Below are 27,318 nucleotides of genomic sequence, written 5' to 3'. Positions count from 1 at the left end.
TTATAATCCAAAATTGTATTATTATTCATACATTATAGCTGGATGAAGGACAGGACTGGGAGATGTAAACCTATGACTGAGATTTTACTGATAAACCTTAATGTTTTGAAATTACATTCTTGTACTTTGGAAGGCTGTGGGACATTAATTTTCAATGTATGATATAGTTTATTTACTCTGCTATGTTATTGCAGATGATATACAGTATTCTTCCAGATAAAGCTGTAAGAGATGATCTCTAAGTTTTAAATGTTAATCTGAAAGCTATATTCTTTGTACAGATTCTCCGTATCTTTTCATGAGAGTAAACTCCTTTGAGCACATTACTGAATTACTGTTGAATAGGTGCAGGATACAAGTTGGAATCTTCAATACATTACATAATAATTTAATCCACATCCAATGTTATCAATAAATACAAACGTTTATTCTTAGAAACCTAACATGCATGTCCAAATTAATACAATTATACCATGTATTTTAAATAGACCATCTTTTAAAGAGTTGCTGTGTGCCAACATGGGTGGTTTTATGAATGTCATCTTTGGGATAAACAAAGTGATGTATGATTAGAGACAAGCAAGCATGAGTTCAATTTCAAAAGAAAAGTAGTAGACATACAAACATACCCATCTTCCAGTCTTTCTTTGGCTACCTGATCTAGGAGGCTGTTTGGTTTTTTTTTTAAACCATTACCAGGGAAACCAATTAATCCCAGACAAACTCTGCTGAGTAAGTTGACAAGAGAGAAAGTATCTTATTTTATTATTTAGTTGTTTACTAAGTATAATTTCTATGCCATTTCAGTCTGACTGATTTTAAGTGGTTTATAGAGATTTTATCTGTTTGTCAAACAATTCCAAATTCCCTATGCACACCCCGATTCTATTTCTTTTTTTAATTGTAGAAGTTATTTTTAATATTGATATCTTGTTCGGCAAGGGCAGTACAGGCTGAGATTCCTATTGCATGTACCCTCTCAATTTCACCTGATAAAAGAATGTGCCACGTTCTCCACACAGATTTCTGTCTGTTTTATTCCTCCCCCTTCCCCCCCCCCCAAACTTGTTTTGTTGAAGCTGCTATGGTTTAAAAGTTAAAGGGAAAACTTTCTCTGTAGCATAAAACTTCTTGGACAAGAAACTGAAGTTTATTCATATTAAAGATTCGCAGAAATAAATATTCATTCAGCCCAGAGGTCAATATTTCAACAAGTTTTGGTAGAGAACTTACACTTACTAAATGTCTTCACCCAGATTTCTTTGCTGTTGAGTGACTGTGGCCTTTTGTTTCTTCATTTTTCCTCATGGCAATAAACTTGAAATGTAGCAGCCCTTCAAAATGAAGTTTCTCATAGAAGTTGTAACCATAGGTCTTAACTTTTCATCACTTAAATGTGGAACAGAACCTTAGCAAATGGTGGGGGGGAGGAGGGAGGGGACACATGTGGTGTGTATCAGGAATCAGTGTAAATCAGAAAGGTGTGGTAGGGGGATTTCCTGCCCACAGGCCAAGCTTTCTTACTGGATGTTCTGTACAAGAACCAAAAGTTACAAGCAGGATTTTCCACAGGCACAGAATTAGATAATTTTGGAAAATACTGGGAGTCTTATAACAGAATAACTTATAGACATGAACATATCAGAATCATGTAATAATACAATGTAGATCAATAGCTGGACTTAGTCTAATATATAGTTGCATTCTGCAAGCATGGATCTATTTATGGCTGTTTTCTCTTCCCATAAATGAATAGTCAAAGTGCTGGAAGGATAACATGTCCAATATTCTACCATTTTGTCATCTGGCTATTGCAAATTCTACTTTCTATTCTTCAAACCATTGTTAAAGTGTGAAGTGTGCATATTATGCTAGGTATGAATTTATTGATCAGCCTTCTCCTGGAAATGGCACTAGTAAGCTCAGCTTCTTAAATTTCAAGAGCCAAGTGAAAAATAAATAAATTATAACATTTTTCTGGAAGCCAGAAGATCTCGGATTGTGAACTGTGAGTTCACCAAATTTTAAGCATAACATCTAATGAAAATGTACCTGAATTATTTTGTTATGCTACTGCTACTTTTCCTGACCTAAGCATTTGAAGTTCTGTATAGGTATCACTTTGCTTCGTTTTTACTTGTTTATGTAAGTCTGGATGTCTTGTTACTCCTAAAGTAAGACATTAGTCTGAATTCTTAGACTGTACAAGATCTAGAGATTCTTCCTAGAGTACTGGAAATGCAATCTTCTGCTGTTTCCTATTTTATGAACATTTTATGATTCCTTTATAAAAATATTCTTTTCTTTATAGTAAAAAGTATACAGAGTATATATATTGTTGTAAGTTCTATGTAAAAGAATCTGGATTTTTAAGATGTATTGCCATATAAGTTAGTTTAATTTTTAGTCACTTGATAATATGTTGTCCAGATTTATTAATGTAGTAATACATTCAAAAATGAGTAAGCATCATAAGATTAAAAAAATTAAAAACACATTGGTCAAAATGTATCACAGGTATTGAGAAAAGTTGATTAAAATATACTGTACAGAGTATTTCTCTGAAGAACAGAGCAATAGATCCACCACACTAAAGCAAAATTGTAATGTCAACTAAAAGATCTGGGACAATAAAATTAAAAAGCACCTTTCAGAAATAAGTCTGCAAAGATTTTAATTTGAATTGGAATCCAGTGGATATATTAAAGTAGTAGTATAATGGGTTACTATTACTCAATCCTTATTAAAAGTTTTGCAACTGATTCTGTCAGATAGTTAATACCATTTGTAAAGGCAGTTCCACATACAATACATTGCAGAATTCCAAATAGGAGACAAACAGGGCATAGAGAATTGAAACAAGATAATATTTTCTTCATAGGGCTATAGCTGGCATACCAGTTGATAAATTATATTTTGAATTATTATTCCATTTGTGCTTGTATTTAGGAAAAGAAACAGGTAAGCTGCAGAAAACAAAGATGAACTTTTAAGGAAGTGCAATGTAAAAGAGATTTGGTTGCATCTCAAGGAGAGTGGGCAGCAGTCTGCCTACCTATAAGATAGCAAATTATTTGATATACAAAATTAGCTATTACATATTTATGTTAATGGATAAAGAACTTGATAAAAAATGGAACTTTGATGTTATACATGCTGACAGCGGCAAGAATGCTCTATGCACAAAAATGGAAGGATACTTTGATTTCAACAATGGACGAATGGCTGCTAAAGTTGATAGAGTTAGCAGAGATAGCTAAATTGACTGCTTTGATTAAAGAAAAGAATACAATTAAATTTGTTTCTAATTGGAAACCGTTTTACACTTTGAGTTTGAGGTGGAAAAAAATGAAACTTTGATTGGGTTGTGCTGATTAGATAGGTTTGTTGTTATAGAAATTTGTTATAGAAATAAATGTACAGTATATTATTATATAAACGTAAAAAGTCAAGATTTTATGTTATTACCTCATTCTGTTGCACCAAAAGGAATTGGAAGTCAATGCTTTTTTCTTTCCCCCCTTTTCCTATGTTTTTTCTTTCCCCATTATCTTCAATTTTTTTGTATTATATTTTATAGTTTGATAAACTAATAAAATATTTGACCAGAAACAATTGTAGCAATTTACTTAATAATTGTTGCAAGAAGGAAAATGGGGCAAAACTCACTTAACAACGATCCTGCTTAGCAATGGAATTTTGGGCTCAATCATAAGTTGCTGACTACTTGTAATCCATTATAATATAGTTCCTTTAAAAAATAGGCCAGCATTCCTATCACAATCTCCTCAGTTCATATTCAATGTGATATCTTATGTAGGGGCTTTAATTTGTGAAAAGATAATTGAAACTGTGGCAGTGGAAATATTATAAGTTCCCTTTCAAAAGGCTAAATATTTGGAAGTTGATTCCTCCCTACCCCCCCCCCCCCCGCCCTTTCTTAAAGACTACTATGTTAACTTTTGGGATTTTCCAGTAATGAAAAATCAAATATGTTGGTATCTGTTAGGAAAAGTGTTTTACTCTCTATCTCTTATTGATGCTTTTGCCAAATTTTCATACAAATGATCAACACAATACAATACAATATTTTTATCTGTATTAACACCTTGATTTGTTTAATGGCATATTATAGTGTGACTTTTTTGGTCAACTTAAAGAAAGGTATGATTTATCTAAATCTATGTCAAAAATATTTAAATATTTTAAAATCTTTTTCATTGTTTACAAAAAGCACCAAATTAACTGAGCAGAAGATTGTTTAAAATCCTTACAATGACTCAACATATGCATGAATGCAGTAAGCACAGTCTAACAATTTCTTTTCCATTCACTCATTCGGAGGTGAGAATTCATCTTATACAAAGGAGCATGTATATATTTTATTCTTTAGAACGATTCTGACAGAATTGTTAAACCTCATTTGAAAAACTAGCTACAAGTTCTGTTGATTGGAAAAGAGCCATAGGTTCCCATTGATATCCACGGGTTTGAACATATTTGATTCTTGCAAATCCAAAGATTATACACTGAAATTAAGTAGTTGTTACTCAGCATTCTGTCTTTTTGCTCCATATTTTTTTTCTGAAAAGTAGTGAAATTTTTTTTTTTGTGAGAACTTTGAACATTCTCATAGATAGGAAATATAAGCTGTTTGAACTCATGAGGTAAGCAAGCTAAACTTTATTTTTTAAACCAGTAGATTGCCTATAGTAGGTCTGATTCACAAGCTACTCTGTGTTGTGATGTCATTTATTTAAAACATTTTTTCTGAGAGCATAGCTATCTTGTCTATTCATTTTGGCTGAAAAATGTGCAAACAAAGTGGCCATTTTTATCCAAAACCAGGAAAGTGTCTTTTGTAAAAGGTCTCAAGTTCCATGAATGCAAATATCAACTATAAGCAGATCCATGCTTTCTGCTTATCTCATCACCAGTTCAGGCTACTCACTGATTCCTGAGTGCAGGAATAAATGATGCGATCTTCTTCCAAGTCACAACTGGTTGAAAATGTATCCCCATTTTCTGTTTTCCAATTTTGATTTAAAACGGCAAATTTCTGACCTGAGCCATCCTAAGCCATTCAGAATAAATGACATCCAGGACTCTGTTCCATTCTAATAGCAGGCCCACCTCCAATTAGCTGAAGTTCTTCTTATCTTCTTCCATCCAGCAGCTGGTCACTGCCTTTACTGCAACGTTTTCTACATTTTAAAAAATAATCTTATGGTTTATCTAATTATCGTGTCTTAAGTCAGTAAACTATCATTTTTTGAAGCTCATGCTTCATTCAAACCTCTCATTTTCCATTGGGCATCTTTTTGATTTCTCCTCAGGCTGGATGAAGTGTTCTAGCCTTGCTTTCTCATTATCTGCACAGCAAAGTTTCTCTCCCTTTCCTTTTGTTTTTAATATATCTATAGAAATGTTGCTTTTTTGTTTATATGAAACTGAATTATCAGTCATTCCTTGTTGCAAAGTTTCCATGGTCCTTGACTAATGACGAGTCCACTTAGCGACTATTCAAAGTTACAACAGATTCTGAATAAAGGACTTATGATTCAGATTCAAAGTTCTGAGGGCTGGTTTCCCATGCAGTCATGTGACCATATTTAGGATGCACAGCAATTGGTCTACATTTATGGCCATTTGCTGCAGCCAATGGTTATGTGGCCATGATTTATGATATTTTTGCCAGAAACTGGTATTTGATACTGGCAAAATCTGCTCCATAGCAACCAATGGGTTTGCTTCAGGGGTGAGTTCCAGCAGTCACTACTGCCGGTTCGCTTGTGGGTGCATCGCATGCACGCTGTGCATGCATACGCAGTGCATTAAAATTGTTCTTTGCATATGCAAAAGCAAAAGACAAGATGGTGATGCCTACAGAGCTGCCAGGAGAACCGGTTTGGGGGCATGGCAGGCCTGGGTTGCTGCTGGTTCCAGCAACCCAGGCTGCCAAACCACTACCAGTTCAGCTGAACCAGTCTGAACTGGTTTGCTTAATGGTTGTGGCATTCACTTAATGTCCACTGAAAAAAATATTGTAAAATTGGGCTTTGTCACAACTTACAACTAAAATTATGGGCTTAATTATGGGCTTAATTATGGTCGTCAGTTGAAGACTATCTACACAGGAAAAGATAGGAACCAAAGAACAGCATTTTCCCCTGTTGCTTTGATTATTGTAGCATCAGAGTAAACAGGGAGACAAAAGTGTGGAATTACCTGAAGTCACTCTTGTTCTGTTTCTTCCCCAGAAATGTGAAAAATGTCATAGAAATATTAATTCCTGAAAAATAACTTTATCCATAATCTGCACTGCATTGATATTGATATATTATGTGATAAAGGTGAATGTGTTATTATTTTTCCTCTTTCAGAGCAATGTAGGGAACAATATACAATAAAAGGAATATAATGGCAGGATTTAGCTTTATGACCGATAAAATGTTCCATTAATTCTAAAACATATTTTCTAACACATCAGATGTCTGATTGAAAGTATTTTAAAGTAATATTTACCTTGCAGATTTTAGTCAGATAAATTTAAAAACATGAAACTATTTAGTGGAATTATTTACTCCAAAGACTGAATGATACTGGTATCAGTTTTAAAAATCACTAAAGTTTTTATTAGTACTCCAGAATATCCATCCAAAGTTAGGATATATACACTTAGCATGAAAAAGTAGGATTTTTTTAAAAAAAAAGAATACATTTTGAACCAAAAATGTGTTTCCAATAACAGAACTGAACTGAGCTCGTAATCTATTCCACATAAAAATCTACCCCTGGTTACTCTGCTTTCTTGATTTTAACAATCTAATTAGCTAGAAAAAAAATCACTTTTTTTTTTTTTGCTTTTGTTAAAAAAATAGAGTCAGAAATTCTTATAACTGACTGTGGAATGATCCAGAGATCTGTTAGTTAATACCAATCTATATTCCACCTCCTGCTTGGCGTACTTGCAAATAGCAGTCAAGAATCTGAGTCAGAAATTTCTTTTGTTCACAGTTGTTAGCTGCTAATTTCCTAAGTGAAGATATATTGTGGAGATTTGACTTGTAAAATTATACTCTACTATCAAGCTAACAGCTGGTCACTGCCTTTACTGCAACGTTTTCTACATTTTTAAAATAATCTTATGGTTTATCTAATTATCGCCTCTTAAGTCAGTAAACTATCATTTTTTGAAGCTCGTGCTTCATTCAAACCTCTCATTTTCCATTGGGCATCTTTTTGATTTCTCCTCAGGCTGGATGAAGTGTTCTAGCCTTGCTTTCTCATTATCTGCACAGCAAAGTTTCTCTCCCTTTCCTTTTGTTTTTAATATATCTATAGGAATGTTGCTTTTTTGTTTATATGAAACTGAATTATCAGTCATTCCTTGTTGCAAAGTTTCCATGGTCCTTGACTAATGACGAGTCCACTTAGCGACTATTCAAAGTTACAACAGATTCTGAATAAAGGACCTATGATTCAGATTCAAAGTTCTGAGGGCTGGTTTCCCATGCAGTCATGTGACCATATTTAGGATGCACAGCAATTGGCCTACATTTATGGCCATTTGCTGCAGCCAATGGTTATGTGGCCATGGTTTATGATATTTTTGCCAGAAACTGGTATTTGATACTGGCAAAATCTGCTCCATAGCAACCAATGGGTTTGCTTCAGGGGTGAGTTCCAGCAGTCACTACTGCCGGTTCGCTTGTGGGTGCGTCGCATGCATGCTGTGCATGCATACGCAGTGCATTAAAACTGTTCTTTGCATATGCAAAAGCAAAAGACAAGATGGTGATGCCATCCAATTTCCTAAGTGAAGATATATTGTGGAGATTTGACCTGTAAAATTATGCTGACTCTACTATCAAGCTAACATTTTGTAAATGGATGTTAGGTTTAATATCCCTCAGTTATTGTGAATGAGAAATAGAACTAGAGAATAATATTTTTAAAGATGCAACTGTTCAACAATTATATTTTAAACTAATAAATTGTATTAAAGCATTCATGTGAGAACAGGATCTCTTTCTAAGGAATTCAGAAATTCTAGAGCTTGCGAATGGGAATAGTTCTTCTTTTCATTAAACTCGACATACCTAGTTCCAGAAACAGTTCCTCATATGTTTTGGCCTCCAGTCCCCTAATCATCTTTGTTGCTCTTCTGACTTGTGACTGTTTTTCCTCCTTTATGACCACTGCACCATCCTCATGACACATGATCAAAATTTGCTTGGCACCTGGCATATGTTCATGATAGTTGCAGTATCCAGGATTATGTGATCACCATTTGTCACTTTCCCAGCTGGTTTCCAACAAGCAAAGTGACCGGGAAAAGCCAAACTGCTTAATGACTGCATGGTTCACTTAACAACTGCAGTGGACTCACTTAACAACTGTGGAAAGAAGGTCATGAAATGAGGACCATCTTGGTTCGCAATGGAAATTTTAGGGTCAATTGTGGTTGTAAATCGAGGTCTAGCTGCTACAGTATATGGAAATAATCCCAGTCCCTTAAAATTGAAGTGTGCTTGCCTTGCATTCTAAACAACAAAATATCCAACCATTTTTTTCTTAAATATTTTAAGCAAATGTTGTACAAATCTCCCAATGCAATAAGCTTAACACTGTATCTGAAGTGTTGGAATATAAAAACTGTCTCGTTCACATCGTATGTGAAAATAGCAATGAATTTAAATGTATGACTTTAAAACTAAGTTTGGAGCTATTGTTTATTAGCCAATGTTGCACTCTATTTTATTCAAATGCTTCCGTATCAGAAAACACCCATGTTCTTCTATTTCAGACACCTGTAATGACCCCAAGGACAGCTATTTGTCTATGACCTCTATAACAAATTCATGGCTTATACAGAGATACAGTAATATCAACACCCAACTCTGCTCACTGGGTAGTTTCAGATAACTGCTATTTGAGGAGAAGTTTTAGAAGTTACTTGCAATCTTTGTGGCGAGTTTTGCTGTTTAATCTGCTAGTTTTGCAAAAGGAGAAACTACACAGCCATAAAAATAATTCCTGTGCTCAATGCAGCTGTGCTGGGCTGCTTTCCTGGCACGATTTGGAAGATATTTGGTCACAGTAGATTAAATATGAATAAGAGAGCCAGTTTGCCCTAGTAGTGGTTCAGGCACCAGACAAGAAATCAGGAGTTTCTAGTCCCATTTTAGGCATGAAAACCTGCTTGGATGAAATGAGGCGGGTCACTCTTTTTTCCCCTTCTTTCCTTCCTCCCTCCTTTCCTTCCTTCCTCTCCTTCCTTCCTCCTTTCCTTCCTTCTTTCCTTCCCTCTTTTCTTTCCTTTCCTTCCTTCCCTAACTTTCTCCCCCCCTCCCTTTCTCTGTTGTGGGGAGTCGGAAGGAGCATTAGATCTGCTCACCGCCTTAAAAGTGGGATTTTTTAAAAAATGGCTTTAAAATGGCTTTCGTTTGCTTGAAATTGGGTGCTCCGTTTGAGAGGGGGATGCAGGAGGTCCAAATAAGAGGCAGGCTCAGCCTCTGCAAGCAGAAGGAAAGGCAAGAGTGGGGGGGGATGGGACTTCACTGGCAGTTGCAAAGCAGCCTTCCCCTGATTGCCTCCCCAACGCCCCCCAACCCTTTCAAAAAGCCACCCCCCATTGCCAGCCTCTCCCAACCGGATTCCCCACCTGCCTCCTGCTGTGCTGCCGCCGCTGTCCCTGCAGAAAAACGGCCCATGTTGGCCGGTGCACGCACAGGAGGGGAGGGAGAGAAACCACTGCCCTCTAAAGGCCACATTGGGAATGACACTTCAGAGAAATAAAAACATTTTTTTTACGGCGTCCTTTTTAAAATTGATTTTCTTTCTTTTGGAAAATCGGGATTTTTTGAACACGCCGCGGGACACAGGACAAATGATTAAAAATTGTGACTGTCCCGCCAAAATTGGGACGTCTGGTCATCTTAATTTACCCGCCTGTTTTTTTCTAATGTCTTTTAGAATTACCATGGCCTATTAGTGTCCTAAAGTCACTGGAATAATGATTAAACAATACATTATTAGGAGATTTTTAAAAGCACAGGACAAATAGGCAGCTCAGAGAAAGAAAAATGAGTAATTAAAACAATATTTTTGGCAAGGTTAAACAAAAACTTTATAAGGAAATAATCATTTTACTATTTTAGAATAATTGTAAAAGATAGTTTAAAACATATTAGAGAATATAGTAAACATTAACTCAGTTGAAGAGGCTTTCATTCCTTTGCAAACTAGCCAGTGAACTGCTGAGGTTAAGCCCGCAACAAACTGAAACAAGCAGGAACACCCGTAGGCACCATAACGTGAAAAACTACTCTGGAAATGGAAGAGAAAGATGAACTTCGGTCACTTTGACAGTGAGTTGGGGATTAAACAGAGGCAAATGACATCAATTTCTTCCCTCCAACAACAGTCCCTGCCCATTCCGAGGTGCCGAGGTGGTAGAGTGGTTATGTTCAGCACTGCAGGCTACTTCAGCTGACTGCAGTTCTGCAGTTTGGCTGTTCAAATCTCACCGGCTCAGGGTTGACTCAGCCTTCCATCCTTCCGAGGTGGGTAAAATGAGGACCCGGATTGTTGTTGGGGGCGATATGCTGACTCTGTAAACCGCTTAGAGAGGGCTGAAAGCCCTATGAAGCGGTATATAAGTCTAACTGCTATTGCTATTGCTATTCTGCAATGGGGCAACTGGGTGGCTCAGATAAGCTTTCAGGGTGCTGTAATATACACAGTTGTAGTACATTGTGGTTTATGGTATAGCATTTTCTTTAAATCTAACCTCTTATGCAAGGGTCATGTTGATCCAAGAATGTTGTTGCTGTTGAAAGTCCTCAGGATTCCATGGAGTAATGGCTTCCAACAATCCATACACGCTGACCCATTTAATTTCCAAAAGTAATTACTTTTAATATATATTTTCACTATCGTATTGAAATGCTTTGTTCTGTATTTTACATTGTAATTTTTAGCCACCTTGGAATATTTAATTGTGTATAACCAAGCAAACAATAAATTTACTAAATAAGGTATAATATTAAAATTGAATAATAAAATAATAATTGGATTTAGTAATGTTTTGCTTGTTAGCTTTCTTTGGCCATAGCTGTTTATTTAAACAGGTTTTCAAAATATATTGAAGATGTAAGCTTTTTAATTTCTAGGGATTTTCAAAGAAATAAAAATGATGGGGGACAAAATTGTCATTTATTTTGCACATGAATTCAGCTGCATCTGAATTGGGAAAATAGTCTAATGAGAATTCAGGCCAGATGTCATGAGTTAAATTCTAATTACAATTTTCATACCTGCCTTTTTTACAAATTATCCTGCTAGATGAAGTAGTCTTCGAAATTAAAAACTTACACACTATTCTGCAAATTATGAATTGGCCTTCTTCTCTTAATCTTGTCACTACTGTTGATAAATTTTAGGATTGCATTGGGCTGCTTGTTAATTGATTTGTTTTGCCCACTATATCAGGTTGCTGGCTCATGTTGTCAGGGTTCCAAGTAACACACCCCAACTAAAGAAGATTCCTCAAAGATACATTTTATTAGAGATGTCATATGGGCACAACTGGGAAAACCCGAATCTGAGAGTTCCCACCCAAAGAAAGTCAAAGATTCATCCCGTGCACCCACAGGTCCATCACATGGTCCAATCATTTCAACATCCCAACTTGGAGACGACCCCCAGTCACTCCCATCCAGGTGCAGGCTGAGTGTCCTTGACTCCCATAGAAAGAATGTTGTTATGGCTAATCCTCCACTCACTTCTTCCAATCCCCCCTCCCGTTTTCCCAGGCACTAAATGTGGCAGCCCTGAAGCTCCAACGAAAAAGACTGACACATGTTCACTTGTGATCCACCAAGACACCCCAGTCTTTTTCCCAGATACAAAATGATACTGTTAGGATGGTTTCTTCTTTCAATATTTTATTGGAAGAAGTTTTTATTTATGTTTTAATTGGTTACATTGCTTTAATCTTTGCAATTGTCCATGTACTTGTGGACAGTTATAAAATAGAAGGAATGGTCTTTTTATGAGCAAGATAAAACTAACTTACTTTATTCAGGAAAATATTAACTTGCGTTAATTCTGGTTTCAAAGCCTTTTACATGTTCTAAGATGGGAACATTTACCAAAACAAATATATACCCTTACATTAAAATAATTACCATAGCATTTCTTAAAGCAAAGAACTCGCATTATCTGATTGTTTGCCAAAGTCCAAAATTTTGAATCACTAAAGTCTAACAAAATTGGCCAGGACCATGGACACAATCGTAGAAACATATTTAATGGCTATAACATTTTAAACTAGCTATTTCAAGTTTATAACTTTCCATTTACTGACCATCTTGTCTGATGACTAAAAGAGTGAGTTTGACCTCAGCTGGATATCCCAGTTCTGGGGTTGCAGTAAAATACTTCCAGTATTTTTATAAGTAGAAAGGTTTCTGATTAACAAGAAAAGTAATTTAAATTTCTTTTGGTCATTTTGATATTTTTCCTAAAAGATTCAATGAAATGTTCAAACTGATTTTTGTAGCAGTTAATATACGTAATTCTGGAAAAAAAATTGAAGACATTCCAAAAGAATGGACAGCTCTGCCTCCAGAGAGCAGTTGTTTTAACAGAATAATGTATTTATCTCAAACTAAATTTTATTCTGTTCCAATACCTGTTTTAAAATGTAGATACATTGATGTGGGATGTACTAGAATGAAGTCTCTCAGTTGAAAAGGAGATCCTCAAATAAAACATTTCTAGGAAAATATAGAACCCATCCTAGCAAAAGTGCAGAAGATTGTTTATATCACTGCTGAAAATGGACACAATTTCCAAACAGAGTTTCACTGTAAATGTCCCAAAGGTATTTAATGCTGAAGTAGTATAAGAACCTTTGAACATGCTACCTTCAAAAAGTCTTACTGTTTTTTCTTATTCTGGCCTTAGAGTTGTACTAGGTAGCCTTTCACTTTTCCAGTTTACGAAGGCTGGGTTGCATCCTTCAATTAGCCGCAGCTCATCTACCTGCCACATGGTGTGCTCCCTTCATATGCATCTATTGAATCTGCAGTACAAATAGCTTCAGAAGAATGACTGTGCATAGTCTTCCCGATTATTCAAAAGTATATAGTAACAAAGTCCAACAGCAATCTTCTACAGTTTGGTCTATAGAAGTAAATCCATATTATTTTTTTTTCAAATTGTTGCGTAAGAAGTTAATGAGTTCAGGGTATCGTATATGCATTCTAGAGGAGAATGAAAGTATCCATTTTTGGTTTTAAAGACAAAACTATTATCTGACACATCCAAACCTGGAAAAGAAATGTTTGCTTTAATTATGAGAACAAACAAGAACCAAATTGTGTTTCTGAAACCATTGCTTAAAGAACGATGTCCTCAAATTTCAGAATCATAAAAACTGAAGAAAAAGGAAGAAAAAATATTTATGCACCAGATAAATATGATGCATAGAATAACCCAAAGCACATATTCTAGTAGATAGAAGCTTCCTGATGATAAGCTCCAGCATGAGTCCAAAAGCTCAGAAGATTAAAACTGGTCCCGATGACTGACCCAGATTGGACCTTGCAGCATTATCCTGGGGACACATATATTTGCTTCATCTTATTCATAATCTTAATCTTATTCATGAATCTTATTCTTAATCTTATTCATGAAGCACCAGAATTAACCTTCCAAATGTTGAATTGCTCCAGTCAGCAGAGGCATAATGAAAGCTGCTGAGATTTGTAGATATATAGCATAAGAAAGCTATAGTTTCTTCATATTGTAATTCCACAACATATAATCCATGACATATTAACTATTAACTATGATTTACTGAATAGGCAAATACCTTACTAAATCATAAAGCTTACACCCATATTGGATGGATTTACACAACATGCTAAACAAAATGTACATTGATGTTTATTTTGAGGATTACATGAAACTCTGTAATTGATAAAGTGAAATTGGACTACCTGATTATTATATCATACTACTGCTTCACCATGGACATTGTGTCATGAGTATTTAAAATATTGTTTTAGAAAAAAGGATAAGCTAAATTAATGTAGCTATACTAGCTTTTTCTGACCTATTATCCATCAGATCTGCTGGACTTTAACTCCCATCATCCATGATAATAGGTATCTAATATATCTGGAGGATAACAGGTTTGCCAAACATGTCTTAGATATTACTCTCATTGGATGGATAATTACCTTTCCTCAAACATTTTGGTTGGGTCAAAAATAACTCTAAGGTTATACTGTGAAGAGTGGCATATGGAAAACCCTTGTCATTTGTGCATGATTTGCAGTTATATTAAAACATGTACATATCTCTTGTACGTATTTTTGTCCATTTGCACAACATTTAAAATATGGATAGGCAACATAGAAATTGATAGAGAAAAGCACACATATGAATTTGCTTTCCTTTCTTCTTCTTCTTTTTTCTTCTTCTCCTCCTCTTAGCTTTATGTGAAGTAGAATAATGCACACATGGGGAGGTTTTGAAGGGAAGGGAAAAGTAGAAATGATATATATCACAACTATTGGGAAATACGATGTCTTTGAACATAGGATGAGGTCAAGCATAACTATTTGCATAGCTCTTTCTGATTTTTCTTATGGCAGCACAACTCCCCATGTGACTTTAGGGCATGTTCAGAAATCATCACTTGTTAAGAAACAGTTATTTATTGTCCAAACTAAGGAACTTACTATAAATTATACATTTTTACTATATGAATAAAAGGCCTTGGTCCAGTGCTCTAAAAAAAGGCAGCTCCTGAGTTCCCTGTCAGATCAAGATTATGAAGTTGCTTGGAAGGATATGTCTGAGGAAAGAGATGGAAACATTTAATTACAATATATTCCAGTTCCAAATGACAACATGAGCATGAATGGATGCAGTTATGAGTTTTAGATGAAGGGCCTCAGTTTCTGTTAAAGGCTCTTCACAAAACTACAGTAGTCCTTGACTTACAACAGTTCATTTAGTGATCGTTCAAAGTTACAAAGGCACTGAAAAAAGTGACTTATGATCGTTTTCCCACATTTATGACCGTTGCAGCATCCCCATGGTCACATAATTAAAATTCAGATGGTTGGCAACTGGTTCATGTTTATGATGGCTGCAGTGTCCTCAGGTCATGCGATCAGCTTTTGTGTCCTTCTGACAAGCAAAGTCAATGGGGAAGCCAGATTCACTTAACAACCATGTAACTAACTTAACAAATGCAATGATTCACTTAACAACTGTGGCAAGAAAACTTATAAAATGGGCAAAATTCACTTAACAAATATTTTACTTAGCAACATAAATTTTGGGCTCAATTGTGGTCGTAACTTGAGGACTACCTGTAGTGATATAATATACAATACATAGAAAAAGTGATATAAGTGGCAGCCAAATCAGCATCTTTTAAACTTGAAAAAAAGCTTCAAAAACTGTATAAGAAGGGTTCAATAAGCCTATCAATTCTGCAACTAGTAAAGGAAGAACTCAAGGGTCTTCTGATATTTAAAACTGACTTAGTCCAATATCATCAGTGAAAATCATCTTGAGAGACAGGAGGAAGAAACCTGAAGCCCAGATAATACTCTGATAATTGAAATCTGAGCCCAAACCAGAAATGTAATTTGAGAAAGCATCTCAGAATTGACCCTCTTTAGTTTTCTGGAATGTAAAGGCGGGGGGGGGGGGGGAAGCATTTTTAAACTTGCAAGATTCTATTACTATAACCTTACAATAAAGTAGTATAATCTTCATGATTTTGGTTTTTTTGGGCTGGACTACTAGGAAGGGTTGACAAAAACCTCCACATTCCAGTTGATAATCCCAATCTCTGGGCTCTCAGAGTAACAGGGCAGGGATCCAGAGTTCACAAGCAGCAGTTTCATATTATTCAAAATCCTACCCACTCCTTGAAATTAGAGGAGAGATTTAATCCCAAATACATTTTAAGTCTTAATTTATTCTGGCCTTATAGAGTCAATATTTGAGTGAATGTGTCTGCTTTTACTGATGAAATGCTAGTCCCAATTGTTATACAGGTTGTCCTTGATTTACAAACAGTTTGTTTAGTGACCATTCAAAATTACAAAAGCACTTAAAATAGTGACATAACCATTTTTCACATGAATGACCGTTGCAGCCTCTCCATGGTTATGTGATCAAAATTCGGATGTTTGGCAACAGGCAAGTATTTATGACATTTGCAATATCCCAGTGTCATGCGATCTTCTTTTGCCACCCTCTGATAAGCAAAGTCAATGAGGAAGCCAATTCACTTAACAACCATGTTATTAATGTAACAACTGCAGTGATTCACTTAGGAACTGTGGCAAGAAAGGTTATAAAATGTGGCAAAATTAATTTAACAAATGTCTTGCTTAGCAAGATAAATTTTGGGCTCAAATGCTGGCAAAACGTTCCATTTCTCACCCCCATTGAAAAAAGAAAATGATCCTAAACAAAGATGCTGCTCTGTTTGTAAAAGTAGCATCAATAAGACTGAAGAAGAAAGATTTTTTTTAAGGGCCATTATGACCATGATGGGGCTTGAACATAAATTCTTAACTCTGATCATATTTGCTTCTAGTCTACTGATTTGCATAAAACAAGACCAGAAAATAAGGAGGCTCTGCTTGTGAAATGCTATGGTCACCTTTGTTTTTCAGACCTGAATTAGGCACTCTTTGAGACTAGTTTTCAGAATACTGGAAAAACCTCCAAATGTTGGAATCCATTTAATAGATTTTGCCAGATCTGTTTAAAGCCGGGGACCCCAAACTTTTTTGATTCCATGGATCAGTGGCACAGGGGTGGGTTGCTGCTGCCGTTGCTTCCGGTTCGCTTTGTGCGTGCCCAGACGCACACAGTTGACTATAATTGTTCTGTGCATGCGCAGCAGAACATGAAAAAATGATTAAAAACAAGCCGGCAACAGCAGTGGCAACCGGGGAACCGGTTCGGGGGCATGGCCAGCCTGCCATCCCTATTGGTTCAGCGACCCGCTCCCAATTTCCACTACCGGTTCACCTGAACCAGTGCGAACCAGTAGCAACCCACTCTGCAGTGGCAGTATTACAGTACAGCAATGTAAAATATCTTTCACTTTTAAGTTTTTACATAAAATTGTAATCTAGAAGTTCATAACTTGAATATTTTTAAAACCTATTTTGTGGCATATGTTTCTTGCTTTGCAACAATAGGTCACTGGAAATTTGAAAGGACAGAGTACAGATGTGGAACAGATCATTTTAAAAGTTGTTTTAGGCAAACTTTTCATAAGAAAAAAGGCCAGGAATGGCAAGTGGCCAGGTTGTCTTTCATAGAAATAAGTCTAAATAGACTTAATAGACAGGATTACTTGGAAAGAACTCAGATATGCAAGGTGCTATAAGAATAAATTATCCACAGTAATAATATTATCTGGTTTCAGAGTAAATCTTGACCACTTTGGTAAGTTTGGAAGTGACTGTGTGACATATATTTTCTTTCACTTGTGCTGCAGATATTATTCGCAGTGATATTGCATTGGATAAACAAAAAGGCTGTAAGATTGCCCAGCATCCTGACATCATGTTGGAATTACAAGAGAAAAGGCAGCTCAGATGCACCTGGTCTTCTCAAGGAGCAATTCTCTAACACCTATACAAATCTAACACTTACAGGTAAGGCTACAAGCTAAGGATAATTATTCCATAGAAATTGTAGTATAATATAACTATTCATGTTTCATGACAAAAGAGAAATAAAATTGTTAATGAAAGCCTACTGATGACAGATTAACATGTAACATCAGAGAACTAAGTTAGATTGGAAAGCTGAAAAATTCCCCAGAAGAAGGCAGTGACAAACCATTTCTGTTCTGCTGCCAAGAAAACTGAATGGATCCATCCATAAAGTAGCAGTAGTTAAGCTTGACTTAAAAGAGAATTTATGCTTTGGGACAATGGGAAGATTCTGTATAAAGATAGCACAAGCCAACTGGAACGTTGTACACATTAAAATATGGTCTTGAGTTTGCCTCCTTACTTTGCTGGCAACTTGAATACTTATAATAGAATATATCCAATATTATAGAAAATTCATATTAGAAAAGGACACAAAGGGCAAATTCTTCTATCTGGAGAAACTCATACATTAGTCATAGTAGGCTGGATGCCTAACAATTTCTCCTGGCATTGTATCAGGAAGACTTGAATTTTGGTTATCTCTTGGGGTCCCTTAGTGGAGCCATGATAGTAAGACTTGTTAATCATTATTTAAATATGAAAGCAAAAGTATAATTGCATCAGAAACTTCAGTTTTATGTTCATATTAAATACATTAAACTTACATATTTTTGGAACTATATGTATTTATTTTATTAAGTTTATATGGTGCCTGTCTCACCAAGGTGACTCTAGTCAGCTTATAGTCATTCAATAAAAATATCATTTAAACATTTAAAACAATATATAAAGACTATACATTAAAATTCAGTTAAAATTCAATTGACCAACCTGGAGAGGAAGGAAGCAAAGTGAGCCTGGCAAGAAGGTAGAGTCTGTCTAATCCAACTTTAACCAACTCCAGGACACCACTTCCTCATTGGGGCCCCAAGCCGATTAGCAGAGCTAACCTTTTCAGAAGGCCTGAAAGGGCATATGGACCTCATCTCAGGGGAGCAGGATGTTCCAGAGAGTGGGTGCCCTGGCAGAAAAGGCTCTTCTCCCGCCAGCTGAAATTCCTTTACTGACTGGAACCTCAGCATGCCTCTTCTGCCAGCCTGGATGGGACAGATTAATCCTCTTGCAATGAGGCAGCTCCTCAGATAACCTGGACCCATGCCACGAAGGGCTATCAAGGTGATAACCAACACATTGAATTTGACCTGGAAGAAAACTGGTAGCCAGTGCACCTCGCAGAACAACAGTGTAATGTGAGCCACCCTAAAGGCCCCCCAATCTGTTGGTGCAGCTGCATTCTGTATCAGTTAAAGCTTCTGAATATTTTTCAAGGATAGCCAATGTAGAGCACATTGAATAGTCCAACTGAAAGATGATCCGGGCTTGGAGTGGCTGAGCAGAGGGACTCCCAATCCAGGAAATGGGCAATTCGTGCACCACATAAAGTTGCGCAAAGAGTCTCCTAGCAATGACTGTTATTTGCTCATCGATCAGGATTCATGAATCCAGGAGAACCCCCAAGTTGTGCAATGGATCTGCCTGGGTAGTGCAATACCATCCAGAATTAAAGATGTTAAAGCCCTGGAACCTGGAATGCACCCAAAGCCACTCAATCTTACCATGGTTTAGCCAAAGTCTGATATCCCACATCCAGTCCTCCACAGCTTCTAAGCACTATGAGAGGGCAGTGACAGCATCATATCGGAATGGGACAACTCACCACAGCCAACTCACCACAGTGAAATCACCATGGCCAACTTGCTGCAGGACAACTCATCACGGCCAACTACAGGACAATTCAACAGATAAAAAAAGATAAATTAATTTCAAGAGAATCATGTTAGATAATAATAAAATAAAGTCAATTCAGAAATACAAGTTATAATAATTTCAACAAAAATGTGGCCACCAATAATAAAGGTAACTAAATAATACAATTAATACAGCCTTGAATTGTCCTGCAGTGAATTGTCCATGGCGAGTTGTCCTAGACCTGTATCACTTGGCTCAAGTGATATATTCTAAACACATTTTGGATTTCTATTTTAAAAACACTTTAAACAATGTTCTGCATTTTGAAGAATCAGCCCTTATTTCACATACCTTAGATGTAACATAAAAATACATACCTTATTTATTTTCAATGATGGCTTATTTTCACAAAATGATCTTGGGATTAGTAGATTATTTATTTATTTATTTATTTATCTATCTATATATCTGTCTATCTATCTATCTATCTATCTATCTATCTATCTATCTATCTATCTATCTATCTATCTATTTATTTATTTATTTAAAACTTTTATATGCTGCCCAATCCCAAAGGCGGCTTACAAACAAAATATAAAAAACATAAAAACAATACAATTTAAAACAACAATCATCCATCAATTCATTCTAGTCGGGGCCGGACCTCAATAGTGAGGTCAACAGCCCCAGGACTGCCGGAATAGCCAAGTTTTTACGGCTTTCCTGAAGGCCATTAGAGTGGGTATGGTCCGGATTTCCGGGGGGAGCTGGTTCAAAAGAGTCGGAACAGCCACTGAGAAGGGTCTCCTCCGAGGGCCCACTAGCTGACATTGTATGGTCGACGGCACCCGAAGGAGGCTCAATCTATGGGATCTTACTGGTCGCTGGGAGGTATGCATCAGCAGGCGGTCTCGAAGGTATCCTGGCCCTAAGCCATGTAGGGCTTTAAAGGTGATAACCAACACCTTGAATTGAGTCCGGAGACCAATAGGCAGCCAGTGCAGTTCACGGAGGATAGGTGTAACGTTGGTGTACCTTGGCACACCCACTGTCACTCGTGCGGCCGCATTCTGAACTAACTGCAGTCTCCGAACGCTTTTCAAGGATAGCCCCATGTAGAGCGTGTTACAATAATCCAGCCTCGAGGTGACAAGGGCATGAGTGACTGTTAGAAGCGCATTCCGATCCAAATAGGGCCGCAATTGGTGCACTAGGTGAACCTGGGCAAAAGCCCCCCTGGTCACAGCCGACAGATGATGTTCCAATTTCAGCTGTGAATCCAGGAGGACTCCCAAATTGCGAGCCCTTTCTGAGGGGTGTAAATTTTCTCCCCCCAGGGTAAGGATGGACTGTCCAAGCAGTCCTTCGGGGGCAACATCCAAAGTCACTCAGTCTTATCGGAATTGAGCACAAGTTTGTTCGCCCCCATCCAGACCCTAGCAGCCTCCAGACATTGGCACATCATGTCCACTGCTTCACTGAGCTGGCAAGGGGCAGAGAGATATAATTGAGTATCATCAGCATATTGATGATACTTTACCCCATGCTGTCGCATGATCTCACCCAGCGGCTTCATGTAGATGTTAAATAGGAGGGGGGACAGGACCGAACCCTGCGGCATGCCACACTCGAGGGCCTAGGGGTCGACCTCTGCCCCCGACCAACACCGAATGCGACTTGTCAGAGAGGTAAGAGGAGAACCACCGTAATACGGTGCCTCTCACTCCCACCTCCCCCAGGCGTCGCAGAAGGATACCATGGTCGATGGTATCGAAAGCCGCTGAGAGGTCAAGAAGCACCAGGATAGAGGACATTCCTCTAGAGGAATGTCCTCTATCCCTAGCCCGCCAGAGATCATCGGTCAGGGCGACCAAAGCAGTTTCCATGCTGTATCTGGGCCTGAAACCAGACTGACAGGAGTCTAGATAATCCGTTTCTTTCAAGGTCCGTTGGAGTTGAAGCGCCATCACCTTCTCAACAACCTTCCCTAAAAAAGGAAGGTTGGAGATGGGATGATAGTTTTTCAAAACAGCTGGGTCCATGGAAGGCTTCTTGAGGAGGGGTCTCACCACTGCTTCCTTTAATGGTTGCGGGAAAAACCCCTCCTGCAAAGATGCGTTGATAATCGTCTGGAGCCAGCCTCGTGTCACCTTTCTGCTGGTCGAAACCAACCAGGAGGGGCACGGGTCTAATAAACAGGTGGAGGCACTCATCGCTCCCATGGCCTTGTCCACTTCCTCTGGGGTGACAAATTCAAACTCATCCCAAAAATCTGATTAAGACTAGCCTCGGCATCTCGGCTGGCATTGCCCAAACATAGTCCAGGTCTGTCCGAATCTGAGTGATTTTATCTGACAGAAACTGAACAAACTCCTCAGCTCTTCCCTGCAAGGGTTCCCCCACCTCCTCACCTTTCAGGAGGGAGTGGGTCACTCTAAACAGGGTGGCTGGGCAAGAGTCCGCGGATGCAATAAGAGCGGAAAAATGCGCACATTTTGCCACCCATATCGCCACTAGATAATCATAATAAAGGCTCTTAGTAGTGATCGATCAGACTCAGAGTTACTAGCCCTCCAACGTCGCTCTAGGCGTCTCTTTTGGTGCTTCATCTCCTGGAGTTCCTCGGTAAAACCAAGGTGCCCTCCTGGAGCCTCTGCCGTGGAGAGGCCTCAAAGGCGCAATCCGATCCAATGCTCAGCTGCCACGCTATTCCAGGCAGTGACCAAAGGCTCGGCCGGATTGTGGACAAGGGAGTCAGGTATCTCTCCAAGCTCCCTCTGAAACCGCTCAGGGTCCATCAGGCGCCTGGGGCAGAAACCACTTAATTGACTCCACCTCACTGCAGTGTGGGGGTAGTGTCCTGAAGTCAAGCTTCAGCAAGGACTGATCTGACCCATGACAAGGGCAAGGTCTCTCTTCCCCTTAAATCAAGATCACGTCTCCACTGCCCCGAGAGAAATACAAGGTCAAGCGTGTGTCCCGCCCTATGAGTCGGACCCTGAACTACCTGGGTCAGGTCCATGGTTGTCATGGAAGCCATGAACGCCTGTGCCCCATCTGAGCGTTCACCGAGAGACGGCAGATTAAAGTCCCCCAATACCATAAGTCTGGGGAACTCCACCACCAAACCCGGTTTACTGCCTCTCCTAGCACAGGCAGGGCTGTCGTGACGCAGCTGGGAGGCAGGTACATCAACAGCAAGCCCAATTGAAACCTTAGGACCAACTTCAAGAGGAGAGACCTCACACCCCACAATCTCTGGGGCAGGGATCCTGCGAGGAACTAATGACATTTTGGACGATAACTGCTACTCCCCCACCCCTTTTTTTGGTGTTGTGGTGGTGGAGCACCTGAAACCCATCTGGGCACATTTCTGAGGGAACACCCCCCTCTTGGCCCAGCCAGGTTTCGGTTATACATGCCAGGTCTGCCTCCTCGTCCAATATTAAATCTCGGACGAGGGGAGCTTTGTTCACAACCTACCTGGCATCAGCAACAACAACCTGAGACCGGGGCCCTGTACTCCTCTGACACCAGATCCTTGAGTTGAGCCTGAGGGGCTGGAACAAGCAATCGCTGTATGTAGCGAGTCCTTATTCCCCGATAATGGCTAGCCCTACAGCTCCCGCCATATCTGCCCCTCCCAGTCATGACCGGGATGCTCTGACTTCCCCCTATCCCCGTAGATCCCTCCCCCTCTCCCATGGCCCCCCTTCTTCCTGGCAGGTCATATATTCCATTCACATCAGGCTGGGAGGTGAGTCTGGGTCCCTTCCACTTCTTGCCTCTGCATTCAGCGGAGGGGACTCCAGGCCGCATCCCCGGTCCTACCATACTTCTTGATCTTATCTAAATCTAGATGCAGCATTAACTTAAAAATTTTATTTTATTAATAAATAGAAAATTTTACCATCACTTATAAGATGGTACAAATGTTTGGGATATGTGCTTGAGGGGTAGTGATTTAATTTCAGTTAAAAATCTCTAAGTTATTATTTTTAAAAATAATAATTATAGCTATATTTCAGTATAGTTTTCAGAGAGGATATAGCACTGGAATTGCTTCCCTAAAGAGTTAATATATTTCTTTTTTAAAGGGCCTAATTGCGAGACAGAGGATGATTGGTACAATGACATTTACATGGCAGTTTGTAGAGTTTTGGCGCACTGAAAATGCAGTGCACAAGCTTTTTTAATTTTTGGTTTTTAAATAAAAGCTTTGTCCTCTCTCCCTGCTCTCCTTTGCTGCAAGGAAGAGATGCAGAAATTACTAAATTTGGTGTCACTTGAAGCTAAAGAAGCATGTGCACTTTGTGTGAACCCAGTAATATTAACGAGCAAATATAAAAGAGATAATGGCCCAGATGGAGCAGAGTGGCTGTTTCTATTATGGGTGTTGCTTGAATTATCCATCAATCCATGGAAATGACTGAAGGCTGTGAAAGAAAGATGCAAGGTGCTTGTAAACTGGATATGTTCTGCCCTGATCAGTGACAGAAAGAGAAGGGAAGGATCCAGTTTTCCTATCTCTGGCAAGTGAGGGATACTGAAAAGCCTACCAAGCCGTATCCAGGGTTGTTGCCATATAGTGGAACGGAATGTTGCATGGATGTTGAATTGTGGTGGCATGCATTTTATTCTGATAAACATGGCATCCTACTATGTGGAGAGGAAACAGAAACCACCTGAGGCTAAAGTCTTGACTAAGTTTTAGGAGGAAAAGATATAACTGTGGTAGAAGCCTAGACTTGCACCTGGCAGATATTAGGGCAGGATCTCTTTGAGCCATTTCTCATTCTCAATAGCAAAGTCCTCTTGACTGTTTAACTGTACTTGAGCCCTTGGAATCTCCCTGACAATTTGCTTATTCTCAGTAAATAAATTGACCTTCAAAGGGAGAGTTGTTCCCTCCTACACTGTTCTCCAAAGCAGTTTCAAAGAGGCCTAGAACATTGTTCACATTTTTCCTTGGATTTGTTGCACCTAAAGGCACCTGGTTTATTGGAGTGTCTTGGCCTGTTACGTACACTATGTGAATTGACAAAATGGGAAGTTTTCAGTACAATATAACTTACCCAAAGTTGAGAAATATATCCCATCTCCTTGAAAGGGGCTACATATATAGTCCGATAATGATTAGAAAGTTTAATCTCTGATTTCACAAAGGTATCTGAGCCTTCTGAGTTTCTCAGAAAGTAAAGCATAATATTATTTCTAACTAGTCAGAGCCATGTAAATATTTCTGTTTCTGGTGATGGATTTATGTATTGGTTGTGTGATGAATTTGAGAGAACCTATGCACTGACAATTACACCCGAACAAAAACAAAGGACAAACAAACAAAACAAAGAGGGCAAGTTAAGAGTGATAGATTGTTTTTCTTAAAGAAGAGGGGGACAGTGGAGCAGTCAGGCTTTTTCTTTGCCAAAATATAAACAGACAAGAAATAAGGGGAGGGAGAAGAAGGAGATAAGTGGGCTCTAAATTGTTTATGATGTTTACTTACGTTAAAGAGCAATCCTGAGCAAAAATTAATTCTCAGGGTACTTCAAGCGTATTAAAACTAGCAATGTTTTTACCTCATTGTTCCTACATATGGTTTGAACATTTTAAGACAAATTAAAAATACAAACTAAAGTACAAACTGAAGGAAAATAGAAATATATATTTTATATTTATCAATAGTCACCGATTTTACTAATATGTTTTGTACTATAATATGAATAATGCAAGATATTATTGTAAAATATGCTAACACATTGCTGCATCCCTTTGATTAATAGAAAGTATTGGCTTTCTAGTAACAAACAGAGCACATATTTCAGGCCAACTATTCCTTGACATTTCAAATAATTGCACTTTTCCAATTTATTAATATAATGGCAAAATTCTTTATGCCCATTACCTATGGTTGATGCAACTACAGTTCCTGATAAAGTCAAATTCTATATCTAATCCAAATATAATTCAACATTACATTAACATATTAGTATTAAAGATTGTCCCATAAAAATTTAAATATACATTAACACACTACCCCAAACAGCTACTAAATGATCACAAACCCATATGTATGGGATTACCAGCAAACAAAGTCTATCCTTTCACTTTTTCATTTGAACACATGAAAAGATCATTCCTTCTTTTCCTTTTCGTAAAGTAGGAAGGTGGAATTATGACAACTGAATTCTAATAGTACATCTGAAGAGTACCAGTTTTTGCAAAGCAAAACTTGAATTAGAACTAGCTTGAAGTCCTTTGAAATTACCACATTATATAGGACTGTTGGAAAAATGCAGCCAAGATTTATATCAGCTGGCACTTTCCTAATAATGGCAAAGTGTCACTTTGTGGCTTCCAAATTTTGGTTTTAAAACCCTAGTGTGTATCATTTTTATATAATTTGTATGCTGTTGTTTTTGATGTCTACATATTTAGCTATGGTGTGTTCTAGCTTTCTAAAATTTCAAACCTTGTGCTAAATTGACTGTGCTTACACACATGGAGATTTATAAATTAAGCAGAAAACATGACAAACATAAAGGAAAGATGAGCCTTCAAAAGAAGTTTCTTTAAAGGCCCAGAGCAAGGAGTAATGGAAAGTAATTATATTATAACTATAGAAAATTAAGTAACACCATTTTAGATGGAATTTAGTGTTTCACCACTATAAAGATGCAAGAGGGTACATAGATAAGGAATGATAAGAAGCTGTTACACTTCTGACAATAGGGACTAGATACACCAGTGAGAATCAGGCTATAATTTATTTGGAAAGTTAAACTTGAGAATTTAGAAACGGGTATACAGAAACTGGTTGTTTATCTGTGACATAAAAGGGTGTTGTGTCCCTTGCTTGACTCAACTTCAAGTGTTACCATTCCATATGAGTAGAGAATGAATGGGGAGAGGAATAGAGTAGGGGTGTCAAACTCATATCATCATAGTGCACATGATGCATCGGGACTTTTTTGCCATTTGCTAAAACCGGGTGTGGCATGGCCACTGCGTGACGCATCTGGCCTGTAGGCCAGGAGTTTGCAGCCTGGGATAGAGTTATACTATTGGACTTTTATTTATTTCTGTTATTATTTATTGTAGCAGAATTGTTTGCCACACTCCTTGGAATCAAGGCATGTGAGCAGCCTAGAATAAGGATTCCCTGGCCCATTATCATATTTCCATTTTGTTTCTGTATTTCACATTGTTTTAATTTGAGAGATAGCAGAGGGTGGGGTAGACAAACCAAGATAAAGAGGGCAGAGTCTTACATCCAAGTCTGCCCTTCCCCAATTCCTTCTGCAATGTTCTCATATCAGCCATCCTGCTGGCTGATAAATTTCTGAAAGGAGACAGCAGGAAAGCAGAGAAGTAAATGTTTTTTTCTTATATTGAGTGGCACACTTAGGGACCAGGTGTTATTTGGCAATGACTCAAACAGATACAGTAGAGATAAAACTGGGATTGACAGTGACATTGTTTTCTGCTGACTGAAAGTGGATAATACCTTAACTCAGCAATAGGAAAATCCTTAAAGCCTTGCCAAAGTTTCTATTCAAAAGAAGCCAGTTTTAATTAGAGGCATTTTCCTATAAATTTCCCATTTGTTTCTCTCTCTAATCTGTCACAAAACAGATTAATATTCACAAACTGCTAAAAATAGGCAAGGAACATCATGAGTCAGTCAGTCATCCCTCCATTTTATGAATAATTAGTTAGTAATTGGTATTGATTTAGGTTTGCCTCTTGGCAACTGCATGAACACTTCATCTTGATTTCTCTACTGTAATAACTTTAAGTTTCCCAAGAACATTCCAATGATCTCTTTTCCCCATCCATCTACGTTATT

General features: G+C 38.0%; 1 protein-coding gene across 1 annotated transcript in view; it reads left to right on the top strand.

Moving 5' to 3' along the window:
- HPSE2 (heparanase 2 (inactive)) overlaps positions 1-27,318 on the top strand; it is a 144,507-nt gene that overhangs the window by 5,484 nt on the left and 111,705 nt on the right. The window contains 3 exon segments of the mRNA XM_032225874.1: positions 17,558-17,635; positions 17,638-17,664; positions 17,667-17,717. Coding sequence (XP_032081765.1) covers positions 17,558-17,635; positions 17,638-17,664; positions 17,667-17,717 — 156 coding nt within the window.

The sequence above is a fragment of the Thamnophis elegans genome, chromosome 10, assembly GCF_009769535.1.
Source record: "Thamnophis elegans isolate rThaEle1 chromosome 10, rThaEle1.pri, whole genome shotgun sequence".
Classification (NCBI taxonomy): Eukaryota; Metazoa; Chordata; class Lepidosauria; order Squamata; family Colubridae; genus Thamnophis; species Thamnophis elegans.
The sequence above is the reverse complement of the archived record's forward strand: the minus strand, read 5'-3'. Positions and strand labels throughout refer to the sequence as shown.